General features: G+C 36.7%; 1 protein-coding gene across 1 annotated transcript in view; it reads right to left on the bottom strand.

Annotated features, from left to right (window-relative positions):
- ESRRG (estrogen related receptor gamma) overlaps nt 1–10245 on the bottom strand; it is a 220694-nt gene extending 210449 nt beyond the window's left edge. The window contains exon 1 of the mRNA XM_021698421.1: nt 10190–10245. Coding sequence (XP_021554096.1) covers nt 10190–10245 — 56 coding nt within the window. The remainder of the gene's footprint in view (nt 1–10189) is intronic.
- Between the last annotated feature and the right edge of the window lie 7001 nt (nt 10246–17246).

The raw sequence follows: 17246 nt of genomic DNA, 5'->3' as shown, positions 1-17246 counted from the left end.
ATCGAATCTTATTGATTCGAGTGTGTCACAGTGATCTCATTGAGAGTAATCAATAGTAATCCAAAATCAATCAATCTGCTCTTGCACTATCATTTATCAAATCTGAATACACCAAATTATTTGTAGGCGTCAAATTACAAAGAAGAGAAGATGGTTGAGCTGGGAAAGTTAATGGTTTATATTGAGAGCAAAACCAATATCTCTCTCTTTGTAAAGGGAGGTGTTTTAAAATGGGCTGTGGCTTGGACAAATGCATTTATCTGCTCATTAAAGCACTCTAAATTTATAATTAATCTTATTCCATTCCTGAGAAAAAAAGCCAAGGTTTCTTCTATAGGACTTTGCTGGTTCAGCACAAGTGACATAAACGTCCACATGCCCTAACTTATTTAACAACAGCACACTAGCATTTTACAAGTCCGATAAGCTAAGTTTCAAATGCCTGTCACCCATCTGCTGGAAACAAGGGGACTCGACTGACACAGGACAGAACTGCATCTTCTAACATCAGAAATGATGTTTAATAGAACTGGAGTGGAAAAAGGCGTACTTAATTTCTCCAGAGAATGTACAGCATAGATGTACATGCTTATCAAAGAAGCTGCTGTTGATGCTGAAGGTTCCTTTATCAACATATTCACCTGTAATTTAGTCAAGGTAGTAAATCCTTCTATTCATTGTGGCACACTCAAAAGCACCCCTGCTATTTAACTTGAATGAAAAAAGGCACAGAGTGTCTAAAACATTTACTTTTGCTAATGTAAAAGTGTTGGCATTTTACTTCGTTCCCGATAAGCTGGTGCCAGTAACGGAGTGATTATTCTTTTCTTATTCAAAGCCTATCAGCATTTCGAAAAGCTCTCTCAATCTTATCAGGTGTATGAACAGCACAGTTACTGAAAACAGTTTGTACTGCTCCTCTCTCTTTCTGCCAAGCTATCTGATCAACCCCCCCAACTAACTAACTGTATTTACACACAATCACACAGAAGTTGAATCTTCCACGCCCTGTAGCCAGACTCCAGTTTGCCATGGATTTTTGTGCTGGGACATTAACTTAACAAAAATGTCAGCAGTGAGTACCCCAAACTGACAACAATCAAGAAAACACCATAAAAGCACTCAACTAGAATGTACAACAAACAGACACAAAAGGAAAACAAATAGGAAAAGTTGAAGGCAATCTCTTTGGAATTCTAGAGGGGGTTAAAATATACTGTATATGCAAATACGGATGAATCTCATGTACTTACCTCTAATCAAAGTAAATGATCCCTTAGCAAAACAGATGAATAGAAACAGAAATTTTAAAAGAAAATATTGCTGCAATTGAGGGGGTTGAGGGAAGTGTTTTAGAACTGAGCAGGCATTTCCCCCACATTTCAGATGATCTCAATATGGAGGCAGAGAGGTTCTATAACGTAAGCAAAGTAAGACAATAGACAGTATCACCGAACTTACCCCATAAACTGAAGACAAGATAGAAAGCAAGGCTGTCACATATGGTGACCACATTCTCAGGACAGATTTTCCAATCATTAAAACCCTCATAAATGCTCTAGACATTAAAGTTTTGTTCACTATAAGGAAATAAAAAAAATTTTTTTTTAAATACAATTTGAGTGTTTAACCTCTTGGTATTTTTCTCATTCTTCAGACTTAACCAACTGAACAGTTCCATATAAAGGTATGAGGAAAGAATCATCATCCAGGCTAACATAAGCATCATCCAGGCTAACATGGATCTACTCTCCATTTCTATTAAAAAAATGCTTATACCAGTTCATGGTTCATACGAATTGAGAGACATACCTAATCATTTATGGGTAGTTCTTCAGAGCATGAAAGACAACAATGACATTTATAGAACATAAGAGAAATCTAAAATGTACTTGGACAACTGAATACTAAATTTCTGACCCTGGGAAAGAATCTCTGCTTGGGCTTCTGTGCATAAATTGGCCATTTGTTCCTCACCTCCTTTTGCTGAATGGCTAGGAGAGGACAGAAAAAGGCAGCCACATGCTCCCACCTGAGCCCAACTCCTGATTCTGTCTAGACTCCAAGAATAGAATGGGCCTTTCCTTAGATGTGTAGAGCAGTAAGATGAATTAGCCAAGTGTGTAGTTCAGTACAATTCAGCTGATGGTTGCTTCTCCATCTGTGACACTATGATCCCATGACTGATGAGGCAGGTCTCATTTATGTCTATGGATAAAGGGATGCTTCTGTCATTTATTGGACCCAACACCAACTGTATACCGTCACCTTCTCATAGGAAGAAGATGCGATTCTCATCAACCATATATATCTGTCCCTTTCTTTGGTCATGAACAGTTGGTTACAGGCATAATATCCCTCCTCAAAATATCTGATCTATTTTAATAGATTAGTGACAATGAAGAAAGCACTGTCAGAGGATTCCTTCATTTATGGAAAAATGAACATAATTTAACACAGCCAGCTTACGTTTTTGGAGAAGTTGAAGTTCTGTGATAATTTGGAATTATGGAGGGCAAAGGGCAATTGATTAAACAACCTCATATTTGAATTTTTTTCTCTAAATGAGTACCTTGGTCTCTATAATTTTTCATATTACTCACTATTTTTGTTAACTATGGATATAATTTTAGACACTTTTCAAAGTAAAATAAATTCTTATAAATATAAAATGTAAATATAATAACTGCCTTGAAAAGAACACCTTTTAAAACATTTTAATTCACATTGTGAGTATTAAAAGCAAAGTAAATATATTTATTTAATGCGCCTTTTGTTTAAATTCTCAAAAGCCATTAGAAATAAGTAAAATCTTCCTAGAATCGATGAAAAATCAATTTTCATGTACAAGAGAAGCATTCTGATCATGGAGGAGAAAAAAATTAATATGCTTCTGCCTATTTTCTGTGCTTAAGCTCTTTTTCAAATTTCATTTTTCTTTTTGCATTTTGAATAAGCCACACAAAAAGAAGGCACAAGATTTTTTTTTTCCTCAGAAAATGTATGCAAAGTGCAACAAAAAAGAGATGTCCCTTGTTAAAGATGGATTGCCCATGCTCCTTCTGATTCTCCACTTCTTAAAGTCTTTATTTACTTCACACTTAGGAGCAACTGAGGTTCACCACTTCAATGACTTTTAAAGCAATAAATCCCTTTGTTACTTCCAAGAGAGTAGAAAGATTTGAACAAGTTTAAGTCATACTCCTTTTTTTTTTTTTTTTTTTGGTACAAAACTCATTATTGTCTATGCTGTCTGTATTCCCACAGAGTTTTAAAGAGAAGTAAGCAAGCAAGCTGATTTTCATTACACTTCTGCTAGCCATCAATCTCTGATATAATATGAGAATTTATCGGTAGCTTCCCTTTTATTTAGTACCATCTTAACCAATTGTTTGCAGAGAAGGTGTATGATGAAGCAAAGTTAAATGGACACATCTGTGATATGCCTGACGGCCTTCAGTATGCCTAGTATTAATTTGTTTTCTTTGGCTAGGTAAGTGCTGCCAAAGCATATTACACATAATGTGTACTTCCAATCAAAATGATGAAAAGTATATATGCAATTCTGTGTCACTCAAAGCAGTATGAGAATGCACAGAGGAACGTATAGGACAAAGACTGCCTTTTACAATTAAAATATAAATTTACTTTTAAGTTCTTTTTTTTTTTTTTGAACAACGTAATCTAATCCTAGGTAGGCTCTCCATGAGTTTAACAGTTCAAGTATCAAAGAGATTTTAAGTGCCAAAGCCCCAGCCATAGGTTGCATTTCTGACGGCCAGTGCTGAATGTTGCATATCTATATTCAAATGTACAGACAGCTCTATGCCAGTATATTGAAGTGCACTTTAATTGACCAGTGAGAAGTCAATTTACTTAAAACTGCACCTTTCTTTTAATGCTTTGTCTTAGTGAGTTATCTTCCAAATATACATTTGTTGCCATAAGTTACGATGGCATGACATCTGAAGAAATCAAAGCATAAAAAGCCCGTCCTCCAAACATTTTTAAATTTTTTTCATTAAAAAGAGGACTGATCCATGCATATGCACACACGTGCATACCACACACACTTACACACCACATAATCTAAATCCTCTCAATGTGATGGTTTTGTATCATTGATTAGAAAAATACATTTGGAAAATAATGAGAAATATTGTCCAAGTCAGAGAAAAAGAAACACCTGGCACTTCTGTAAAGAAAAAGTACAGAGGAAAGATGTGTTTGCTAAAACTCTGAATGGGAATTATTTTTAGTAGCTGAGGTTTCCTAGATCTTAGAAAGTAGAAGTCTAAAATGAACCTGACACAAGAATGAGATGCCAGGTCAATCCTTCAAAAGGCAAAGGTTGTCAGTTATCACCCTCAGATACTAAGAAGCTAACTTTGACCTGATGGATTGGCAAAAAGAAACAGTAGGATTTAAAAAAAAAGAAAAGAGAGAGAAACATTAAATTTATTAAAGTGCTATACATACAAGTAACAATAGGAAATGAATCTAGGAATTTAAACAAGCATATAAATAACAAGAATTACAACAGAAAGAGCAGTTGGCTAAGTGTTCTTTCTCAACACTCTTTCAGATTTACTAAGCAAAATCACAGAACTCTAAACTTACCCCTTAGAGTAAAATTCAAAAATTCTGAAATCTGTGATGTACTTTGGAGAAATAGAACACTTACTAGTTTTCTATATTTGCTTTCAGTAAAAAAAAAAAAAATGAGGAAATGACATATTTATGTAATACAGATAAATAAGATTCCTATTTATGCATTTATCTGAGACCTATCATGTTTACATTCAGATATATTTGTCAGGCCCTTGTATTAAAAAATAATAATAATAAAGGAATGTAGCCAAGAGCTGATTCAAAACTATTTCTTGGACATGGGCCCAAACCATTAAATTATGCATTTAATATTAGTAGCTTATTTCCTATTTTACAAATTATTTATGATTACCAGCTTTTGAATTTAGGAATGACAACAGTTAAAATATCATAAAATCAGAAACAAATGGACTTATTAGGTTACCTGTTACCTGTCTTTCTATATAGTTAAACCAATTTAGTTTAAAATCAGACCTGGCAAATACCCGAAACACTAATTCCAGGTTAAAATCATGCCTGGCAAATTGAACTGGCAACTAATCGATCAGAAAAATACTTGAGATTCACTTTATTTTATAAATGTAATGAACACCTTTAGCAGCCTACCTGTAATATTCTACACATATAACTCTTCCCACAAAGGTACATATTTCACGTGCATACTATACATGCAAACACACACGTGTGTGTATTCTGTTGACTGCTTAGATTTTAAAGTACCATATGTGTATTGATGTATTTATAATAGTACAGACCATGTATATCCATATACACATGGTGATGAAAATAATCAACAGCAAAACATACGAAATGCAGTCAGGAGAATGAGAAGCGGCCGAGATGCCTGGCGTCATCCCTGCACTATCAAATATACACATAAGTATGATTGGAGAAAGAGAACCTAAATATTTCACTGTCAGAGAATGTAGAGAACTGCAATTCATTTCTATCTCAAGCGCTTTAGGACAATGACAATTTAATACAAGGCCAGTGGATGTAAAAGAGATAAAAACTGAACAAACTGGGCCAGTGTAATCAAAGATTTTCTCCAGAGAGCTGGCTAGGGCCGGAGCTCATATGCACTTATAACAGATCAACGTTGTATTGTTTCTCTCTTCCATGAATTTGCTATGAAGCAAAATTCCAAGCCAAGCCTCTCTACTGCAATGACTTTAAAGTTCTATTGAAATACCTCCGATGCTCTTCTCTTATTTCTAAATGCTTAATAGGTGGTTCTAAAAAGTTTATTGATATTAATTGGTTTCACAGAAATCACTGCTATTAATTGCCACTTGTCTGACAAAGTATCAACCATAAGCACAGAATTGAATGTTTTATGAAATTATACAAGCAAAACCTTCGGTACTGCACAGCACTTTAAAAGTAAAACAAAGAAATATTTTTTTTAGTCACTAGGCTAAAACAAATGTTGAGGAATTTTTCACAAGTGATACGGACTTGAGACTGGGCATTATGCCTACCTTCCAAAAGAAAGGTCTCTTCTTTGTCTGTAGTTCTTGCAGGCGTAAGGTATTGTGAAAGTATTGTTAAACAGACTCATAGAGAAGTTACCTGCCCTCTTTGATGAATAGCACCATGTATCTAAAATTAATTGCAAAAGTATGGCCCAGCTAATGAGATGGTCCTTATCTTTTCTCAGCACAGGAAGCACAAGTATTTTTCTGCTGGCTCAATATTTTATAAAAATGCCTAAAGTGTTATTAACTAAGTAAAAATCTGATTAAAAGACCTCAAAGACCCAAATTATCGTAAATTCTAAAACCTGGAAAACCAGGAGTTAAACCAGATTTCCTATATTATTTCCTTTTTAAACCTTAATTTCTTTTCTTTTTTACTTTGAAAAGAAAACCAAAGGGGGGGGGGAATCTTTTCTCCAGCTTCTATTAGCATTTTTAAAAACTGAATTACAATATCCTTTTTTATAAGATGGTCAATATATATTACAGGTCAGATTAAATCAAAGAAATATATCAAAGGCCGTCAATTTAGAATTAAAAAAAAAAAAGAACAATGATACCTTATTGGGGGGAAAACACTGGAAAAATGATCATCCATGCAAGAGAATTAATGGATATCCACAAGGGCTTTGCTAATAACATGGGTTAATTACCGCTGCAACACACAAGGCTCAGTAAATAAAGCAGCAGTACCATAAACACATTAAGATGAGAAACCATCACTTTAAGAACCAGCCAACACCAGCACCCTTGCCTCTGCCCAGGAAAGGGAAAGCTGTTTTTCAGCCCTTTCTGTCAAAAGGAGGATTTCTAAACTTAACCACCAAACGTATATAAGGTAATACATAAATACACTTACACAAAGGGCTGGTGAAACATGGGGTGCCCATCATTTACTCACCACTCCCATTCCACATTTATTCCATTAACTCAGGAACACTTATTTTTGCTTACTCCAAGGAGAAAATCACATGTTACATAAAATAAACTGTCTGGCTATTTTGACTATCTATAGTTTGGGATATGTAGAGTGGCTATTAAATTTTCAGAAAAATAGAATTAATCTATTTGCTTTAGTGCTGTGATGAGCAAGGTTACAGATTCTACAGCTCAAGAACACTCACTCCTAAGTGCAGCTAGTTGTCACTTCCAGCAATTTACAAAGAAATCATCTGAAAACCCCACCTACACCACCTACCTTTAAGTCTGCAGGTGTTTGCAACAGACTTACAGAGAAGAAACAGGAGGAAAAGTAAGATGAGCTCCAAGTCTGGAGTTTAGGTGTTCTTTCTTAGAAAAATAAAAAAGTGTCTGTTCATATCACATCTAAAGTGATTTAGGCAAGCTCCTATCTTTTTTAAAAAACATTTGAATCCACTCGGATTTAGGCTTTTTGTTGCTGTTGTTACTGTATAAATTTTTCCTTCCTGCCTATTTTATCTCAGATATTTTGACATTATAGTATTACTTTCGGATAGTTGTGTTTCAATTTACATTAGCTTTTAAAAAGGAGAGAGGAGGCCGAGGGAAAAAAAAAAATCAAAACCCTGACACAGAAAGAGTGAACCATACAAAATAAACCTTGCATACCTCCAAAGAGGAATTTTAAAACACAAATCTGTTTCATTAGCAATGCTTGGATTTCTATGATCAGGCTGAATCTACTAAACTGTTCCTCCTCGCCTTGCGTGTCTTGGAGTGTTTCAATTGCCTTTCCTTCTTCCAACAGCTGTGACAACTGTTAAAACAGTCAGTAAAATTAAGTCCGCTCTATAATCCTGTAGTCAATGTTACATTTTAATCAGAGGTTGAAAGGGATTCATGTGATGAGCACACTCATTTAGAATGATTAGATGGACACATATGTCAAAATGAGCAGATATATTATTTTCATCTATGTATGCTATCAGTTATTACTGCCATTAAATGTGAAACAAGCTTTCAAGCATTATGTTCTTTAATGTGCTGGCACATTTCCTAAAATAAAAAACACATAGTTATAGGTTAACATTTTAGGCTCTCCTAATGGTGGTCAATAAATTGTATGAATCTTTTTTAACAGTCTCCAAAACAGAAATTGCCTAATATTTTCCTCTGAAACTGCATAACTCTGATTTCATTTCTGTGTATACGCACACGTGATAGGGTTTAACCCAGTACAATTACTATGAATATTAATAGCATGTATAAATTCTGTGGTTTATTAATTGAGACAGAGAGGCAGATGTGTTGCTTAGCATTAGATCTTTCTGTCTGTCCAGTGAACCACGTAACCATCAGAACTGCATCCAGACAATAAATCTGTATTTTTTAAAGATGACTTTTAATTGAGCCAAAAAGAAAGCTAGTTTGAATCTTGCGCCAAAGCCAAAAGGACATGTGCCCTGATTTCATTTAAATGAACCTGCTTTTAGAGGCTTATTTAAACAAATTATTCAAATTAGCTATAAGAAGTTAAATTCAAGAAAACTACTTTAAAAAGAAGCCTCTGGGGAATTTTTAAAGTTTGTTTTGTTTATTTATTTACGGGAGAAAGTTCAGAATCTGGGTGAGCTTGGATAACGCCTTCTTCCTGACATGAAGACATTTACACCCTCCAATTCTAAGGCCCCAAGTGCACTAACCTTCAAACTACACTTGAGTGGGCAGTCCTACCTTTGTTTATTTTTCATTTTTATTTTCACACAATTTAAGGTTGTTTCTTGCTGTGAGTGTTTCAAACTGGATGCAACCTTCCAAGCTTTCCGTTCCTCCTACGTCCATCTCTTGGAGAATATCCCTTGTGCGAGTGTGTGTGTATGTGTGTGTGTGAGCACGTGCAAGCGTGCACAGACGTATCTACACACACTCACACTCCTACACACATGAGCAACCACTGAGACTGCAAGTCAGTTTTCATCTCTTACTTAATTACAAAGCAATGCAATATGCAGTCACTAAGGACAGCTAGTGGACATCTACCTATAATGCACTAAGCTCATCTTCGCGAGTTTTAGATTTTCTTCACAGTCTATAGAGAGATGTTTGCCAAGAGCACTCTTTTCAGAATTATAATAGTTGGTATTACTGTAATGTGAAAGCAAAGCAATATAACTGACTCAACAGAAAGATAATCCAGTGACAGCTCCCGTGGTATATACTAATATTTTATCTTAACAGTGGGTTGAAATTAAGTTTGTGACCTACTCATTTACACAAGAATGCCTAATTTACTTGTCCTACCCCCATCCACTTCTCCCCCACCTTTAGTGTTCCAAAGATACATACACACACACACACACACACACACAAATCCCTATGCATAAAGATATTCATAAATCCGAATTAAACTGCATATAAGAACAAAAGTACTTGTCTGTATTTTCTGGACAGGATACATGACACAAATCCACAATCTCAACGTTGTCTATTCAAGGGGAAATTTTAAAAGTCACTACTGCTTCTTCTTTAGTTTTTTCTCTCCTTAAATATTTATAATGTGTGAAAATCTCATGTTACTTAATGGACTGATTTGTCAGTTAAGTGCTGACTTAACGCTAACCATGCAAATAACATTATTCTAGCCCTGAATTGCACAGGGCTAGTTTTTAAATTGTTCTCTGAAGGAGAATTAGTAAATGTGCAATTTTGCCTCTAACTCTGCGCGGTAAGAAATGACAGAGAGCTGAAAATATCTGTCAAACTGCAAATACATAAGAGGCACTCAATAGTATAAATCATTTTGAATATTGTATTTTAAAACATCTTTCCTTGGGAAAATGGGTCCTAGTAAAAGATGCATTTTAACAGTTCACTAAGCATGTGTGCCAAGTGCCTATTCTTAGTACCTGAATAAGAAGTGACTGTCACACAGCTATTTTACTGACAGTCACTGAGCTTTGCCTCAAAGGTAACATTGTAGTCAGAGAACAATTCTCGACTTACTGAATTAGGAGATCACCCTCAACACAAAAGGCACAAGACAGACACAAACAAGCACTCGTGCACACAACATTCCCGGGGCATTACCTGAATCCTTGTGCAAAGATACATTCTGTCCACCCCCACACACACACGCACCCCCACGGCGAGTTTTAAAAAGGAAAGAAAAAGGTACCTACTCTTCCTCGTAGTGCAGGGAAAAAGATTCAGGCAGGCAAAGTTCTACCGAATCCATGTGCGACCGGCAACCATTATTTGTGCACCCCAGCTATAAATCAAAGTTTCCTTGACAGAGCACAGTGCAATTAACACAAATGTTCTCCTAGTGACAAGCCTATAGGCACAGCCAGTTGGGACCAAAGCTCTCACACTCTCCTAATCAAGGACTTAAAGCCCCGATTGGAGCTTATTAATATGAAGTAGGGCTTTACATATGCAGTCCCACCGGCCCAGGCGCGCAGCCGATTGGGGGGCGTCTGCCCAATCAGGAGGGAGGCGACGGGAGGCTTCACGGAGCGAGCGGAGCCAGGCAGGTAGGAAGGGTGCAGAGAGCCGCGGGCACTGAGAACCGCGAGTGGGAGAGGAAAAAGGGAGCGGGCACGGCAGCCATCGGAACGCTCCCAGGAGACACTGTGCTTTTTCTTTTCCGTCTGTCTGTCTTTCTCTCTTTTTCTGGGAAGCTACAAAAGAAACATAACTAACTTAACTCTCTAGGCACTGGAGGGATTTGTCTTTGGTTTCCAACCTAAGACCTGTTTTGCCTTGAAAAGAAGAACTCACGCACGCACACTTCCCAGTTAATTTGGGAAAGGATTCTGCGGAAGGTAGAGAATTAAGTTTGTCCTGCCGTGGTCTGTGTTTTAAACCCCTGGGGGCTGCTGCTTATTTAGTGCTGTACTTCCCCATTTATTCGTCGTAATCGCGTCTTTTCCTGGTTTCCTGATACATACTGGGCATTTGAAAAATCAAAGACAATTCTTCTAAATTGTTAGGGCACGTGAACCCCTGGGATCGTCCTCTCTGAGGTGGGATGCAGTTTTGCACAACTACAGAAGAGGAAATAGTGCGTCAATACAATCTGAGAGCATGCCTATGCAAATTATACGTGTAAACATTTCTTTACCTGCTGCCTCTCTACCTATAGATATACAATGCATAGCTTTTGAAAGCAAAGGTAAACAACGGCAGGACAAATTGGCTTCTCCAGTTACAGGGGTGGCGGTCTGAGGGCTGTAGGGGAAATAGTACATTAAATCCATCTCAGTGCATTTTGACAAAATAAAGACTGCGTTTCCTTTTTTCTTCCCCCCTGCATGGAGAGCATTACTACACAGTGCACTAAAAGTGTTCTTAATCATACTTATTTCAATACAAGCTTCCAAACTGGGAGGCATATACAAATATATATGATTTTACCCAAAACATCAGTTTCCAAATGAAATGCAGTGTACATATTTGTTTCTTTACATAACACACCCCGAATCATAAAAAATCAACCCAGAAACATTTTGTAAATCATCGCACAGTCTGGCCATTATAAGGACTAGTTTCAAACAGATAATAATTTAGGAAACTAAGATTCTCAATCAAAAGTTTGTTTGTTTGTTTGTTTTAAGGGCATAAGAAGAGAAAGTTATTTTTCCTTCAATAATGTAGAATGTGTTCTTAGTTTTCTTACAAAAAAGAGTTTTCTTAGGTCCTGTTTTGAACTACAGGCTATTTTATACTAGCAAATATATTGGAATAGACGCCAGCTATTTATGGCAAACTGCTCCCTTATGGAGAGTGGAAGACCCACAATTTTGATATAATTCAGATCTTCTGCTACCAACCTTTTGCATCTTAAGTGTTCCACGATATAAATAGTATAATCTTGAAGATCAAAATAAATTGGTTCAGATACTCAGTGTGCGTTGAAGTCACTATATCAGAACCCAACTCTCTCTCTCAGCCCTTTCAAATTTTCTAGGTCTTTAAAAAAACAAACACTAAAATAGAACAGCCGCATTAAAATTCAGAATGTAAAAATGACAGACATGATTTGGTCCCCCCACAGAAAGAAAGCAATTTTCCTGCCATGTATTTGGCCATATCTAAGATATGGGCCTGATTCCTTTTATTTGTGGTCTAAATTCATACAAGTTCTTAGATGAGAACTCACATAGCAAAAATTGTGCCTGAGAATACTGTATAAAAGCAGGTAGTAAAAGCTTAATTACCAGTAGCATTATGCTGTCTATATTGTTAAATGTGAACTCTGCAATTAAGATGTAAATTTGGTTGTGAGCAGTGAATTAAAAGAGCTTTGAGATGTAGGAAAAAATCCAAGCATTCTGCAGACACCCGGAAAAAAAAAAAATTTGTCTGTTCAATCTAAAATGAGACATGTAATCATTTTATAATTAAAAAAATAAATAAATAAGCATTTGAAATCGAACCATGATTTTTCTAAAATACAATAAAAGAAATATGGAAGCTAATACTGCATTAGAAAGAAAGAAAAACATCTTTGGTTCAAAGATCACTACCTTCATTTCTGAACAAACCAAAATTCTCAGGATAATCAATAGATCCAGTTGTACACATTTTTAAACAATATCCCAAAAACAGAGTTTTTTTTTAAATTTTTTCTAAAGACTCTTTTTTAGAAAAAATAAAGATTATTTAAAGTACTCAACCCATCTTAAAGCACTCGATACATTCAGATTTTGGACCTGTGCAGAATCCTACACTGTATTCAGTTTCTTTGCATTATCACGCTGTGACAGAACCTTTTATTATTCCTTTGAAATGGCTTTTTAAAGACAAGATTTGTAGTCAATTATTTACCGATGGACCTTAAGTCACCACATTTCATTGGAGTCTTTTACTTCCCAGAATTTTCTTATTTCCTTTTGGGTACTTATTTGCCCCATTATAAACCACTGGATTTCATTGGTATATATTTTAAACATATTTAGACTCTTCCATGTGTAAGTCTCTTCTGTGCTCACAGAGACACATGTACAAACATACAGCGCATTGTCCCCACTGATCTTTCACTAACCATATTTCATCAATGCAAGGTACAGTGTCCACTGAGCTAGCTGCTTTCTGAATGACCAAAAGTATACTAGTGGATATACTACATGGATCTGTATGCTTCTCTTTGGGATCAAAGTGTCACCTTTACAAGTCAAGGACCTAAGATTACACCGACTGTCTTGAATCCAGTTTAACCAATTTAAAATTTAAAATAATATCTACTGCACTAAACTTGCAAGACAGCTTCCAGAATATTTTATAAACACACAGCTTAGTCATCTCCAGAATCTTCCCTAGCCACAGTTTTCTCACCTTGAAGGAGGAAACAGTGGATAATCACAGGGAACACACACATCATGAGCAATACTGAGCATAAATCTTTTAGAATTTCAATGACAAAGGATATGGGGAAAAAATGAAACAAATAGATAAACAGCCTAGAATAAACACATATTGCTAATCAGTCAATACACTTCACAATCTTACCACAAGGAGTCTACCCAAAGCAGGAAAAATGGAACTAAATAAAAGAACCTCTTAGGACTATTTCACACAAACTATTAATCAATTAGTTAATATCCATCTATTATGCACCAGGTCTTGGGTCCATGCATAGTTTCAATCTCTTTTTCCTTACGCAATGCAGTCACAAATATCCAGACAACTTCATCCTCAGGCCCCAACTCATGCACAGACACCAGCAGAAAATATACTTCATTTCCATTTGAAAGAAGAGAATGGCAACAAGCAAAACTCAAGTGCAAACAAAAAAACGTAGCTTCCTGTTTTCTGTACCGGAAATTTTACTGTATTTTAGTCAGAATCCTTTCCTAAAACATTCTAACAATGAATTCTTAGGTTGATGATGAGAAATGTTTCATCTTGCCATTATTGCATACTAATAGCTACTTTTAGTTCCCATCTTCCTTTTGTGAAAATTAACAGGACTAATCTGTATTAAAATGCTTCTAGCTGTCACACTATTTTTGAAGCAAATTTTTATTTTAGATTGCACATCTGTCATTTGTTAAATATTTAAAACTAAACAAGGCATAACAAATTTAGATTTTCAAATCGCCTTACAATCTACCCTTGTGGATCTTTCCTCAAGACCATAAACCCTTAAAAAAAGCTGTTTAACCCTTTGAACCATCTTCCCTGCTGTCTTTGATGGATTTTGTATAGCATAATGTACCATACTGCAAAAAGCAAATCAAGACTATTACAAACTACTATCTTTAGCTCTAAAGAAAAGAAAAAAGAAAAGCCACAAATGAACATCCCTGCGAAAAGAACCCTGATGGGCACACAGGCAGCTTAGACACCAGGATCCCTTCTGCATCCTCTCGTGACTTGGGTGGCCTTGAGCAGGTCATCTCGTTTACCTATGCCTCTTTTCCTCATCTGTGCTTTGGGATTTCTTTTATGCTTTAAACCTGCTTAAGAACACACCTTTCCCACTGGGAATATGAAGACTGCTTTCAGAGTCAGTATGACTACTTTCCTCTCTATCACCACCAAACCACTATCAATTCATCATACCTCATCTTCTGTTGCCTTTCATTTCTAGGGCACAGGCTTTGATATTTAAATTATTGTCTCGATTGGCAAGAAGCAATCATTTTGACTGAAAGTGATCACTTCCACAGAGGCACTAATAAAAACCGTGCCTTTTGACAAACCTCTTGTCCTATAAATCCATCCCATTCCCAAATTACCAAGTCCTTGTAAAAAGTCCATTCTCTGGGGAGCAATTACCTCACCTCTGTAAGACACCAAACTCTTTTTCCAGCATTTGTGAAAGTGGGAGGAGGGGGATCAAAAGAAGGCAGAGAAACTAATAGAGGCAATTTGGTTTCTGTTTAATTAATTCAGGTTTATTTCACTTTCATTTCATCAAGCTATTAAGATACATGGTAAAATATCAGGAAAGATTAAGTTATAAACTATAGTAGCTTCAATGGGAACAGTGACGTTAGTTATGCTGTATTTCCAACATACGTACCCTGGTGAAATACCCGATACGTTTTCTAGTATCCTATGAGTGTTCTACAATCTCTATGGCATGTATTTACAGAGCAATAGTTAACATTTTGAGATTATACATTAATAAATGAGTTGCAGTTATATTCTTTCCTGAATGTTAAGCACCATGAGCTAAATGCAGAAAACATTCAAGGTCAATGTCCCATTTTAGACCTTTTCAGGCAGCTGTAATATTATGATAATCAAGCTTAAAATATTCCTATAGAAAGAGTAAATTAGCCTTTTCACTTGAAAGATGATTATGATAAACAATAAACCTAAGAGAGGACAAAATCCCTATTTTTAAAAGCCATAAATTGTTGACTCAATCATGTGTGTGATAGTGTTGTCCACAATAAAGGGTAGCTTAACTCTGAGAGGAAGGGGGTGGGGGTGGGGAGTAGTGGAGACAGAGAGGGAGAGGCAGGTGAACAAATATGACAGAGTTTAGAATAAGCAATACTTGCTTTGATACTAGTAAGATGATCAAATTATCCATCTTAACCACCCCATTCAACATTGATTCAAAGTTAAAAATGCATGTGGCCATGAAATACCAAAAAAACACAAAGTATTTTTTTTCCTGACTTAGAGGACTCTTCAACCCTATTTGAAAGTTCTCTTTTCCTATTGTTTCCTTTAACCCTTTCGTCCAAATTTTCAAAGGACCACTAAAAAAAAAAAAAAGGAAAGTGAGCTATATAGCCTCTGGTGTCCATATAAACAGGCTTAGAGGCTATTACTTTTTTTTTTTTTATGTTAGAACTGTCTGACACACTCTTCTAAGGTTCCTTTTTATAAATGAACACATTTGATAAAAATTTGCTTCCCCCAAGCAAGGCAAATTAGGGGTGTGTGTCTGTCATGCCTGGCAGAAGTCAGGAGATGGTGGAAGGCCTCAGCCCCTGGGAAGGCCTCACAGCCTGCTCTGGAGTCAAGCCTTGGGCTCGCATTCCAATTATGAGGGATGAGGCTTTGGCCTAGGGTCATGCCATGGATCTAACTCTCAGTTTCCTTCGCTATTAAATGGGAATAACAGTAAGAACAATCCTGTACAACTGTTATGGGGATTAACTGAGTTTAAAGTAATTTAGCCCCATGTCTGGTCCTAGCTGGGGGAGGGGTACGGATCACCCGACCCAGTGGGCCAAGACATTCTGACTTGCACCAGCTGTCCTGGCCTGATAATTTACAGCCCTCCCTCCTTACACTCTCCAAAGTGCCTCGGTTTGGATAATAAATTTTACTGTCATCATCCACATAGTGAGCCTCCTATAAATGTTAGCCAAGCTATTTTTAAATCTCACTAAATGAAAGAAAAAATCTGAAGAAATGGCATTACCTGTTCATTTGGCCTTCATGTTTGACTAGGAGTTCAAGGTGCTTAATACGGAAAAGGAAACAAAGTGCAAGTATTCCCCCAGCAAACAGAGCAGGAATGTTTGCCCTAAGAGGACACGAACTGCTTGCTAGAATACTGCCACGCATATATGGACTCAGTATAATGAGAGGGGGCGAAAGCAGATGTCCCCCTTAAAGCTAACCATTGTTTTGTGCGTGAGTGTGAAGAACACAGATTTGGGAATGCTCAATGATTCTGCTGACTCTCCAGAGCATTCAATCGTACATTGTTTACCAGAAAGAAGGGGAGAGAGAAATTGCTTCTACTCCTTTTCTCTTCCTTTAAGACATTCTTCCACATCCCTCCACCCTAGCAGTTCAGTCAATAATGCTGTTGATTTTATTACTATCCCGAGCACAAGCTCATTCACCCAGGAGCTCCTTTGATCAGATATCCCAAGAACTCAATTTCTTCACAAGGCTTTGCTCTTGTTACACTGAATGGCCACTAATCTATGGCAGAACAAAAAGTCTGGGGCAACAGGGAATTACAGACAGGGAAAGACCACGGGAATTATGAGTCCGACTTGGTTACCTTAACAGGTGAGGAAAATGAGGCTCAGAGTGGTTAAGAGTCTTAACCCAAGTTTCACACTCAGGTAGTAGAAGAGCTCATATTTGAAAAGATTACATGTCTCCTCTTTCCAGTGCTTACTTAGTAACAAGCTACTAATGTTAATCTCCCAGTTGTTGACAATATACCAGTGCATGGAACTCCAGCCGAGAGATGAGCCCTCCGAGGACAAAGGTCCCAAGTAAGAGCCAAGGCACATCAGATCCCAAGAG

Source organism: Neomonachus schauinslandi, chromosome 6, assembly GCF_002201575.2.
Source record: "Neomonachus schauinslandi chromosome 6, ASM220157v2, whole genome shotgun sequence".
In the NCBI taxonomy this organism is placed as follows: domain Eukaryota; kingdom Metazoa; phylum Chordata; class Mammalia; order Carnivora; family Phocidae; genus Neomonachus; species Neomonachus schauinslandi.
This window is presented reverse-complemented; position numbering and strand designations above follow the sequence as displayed.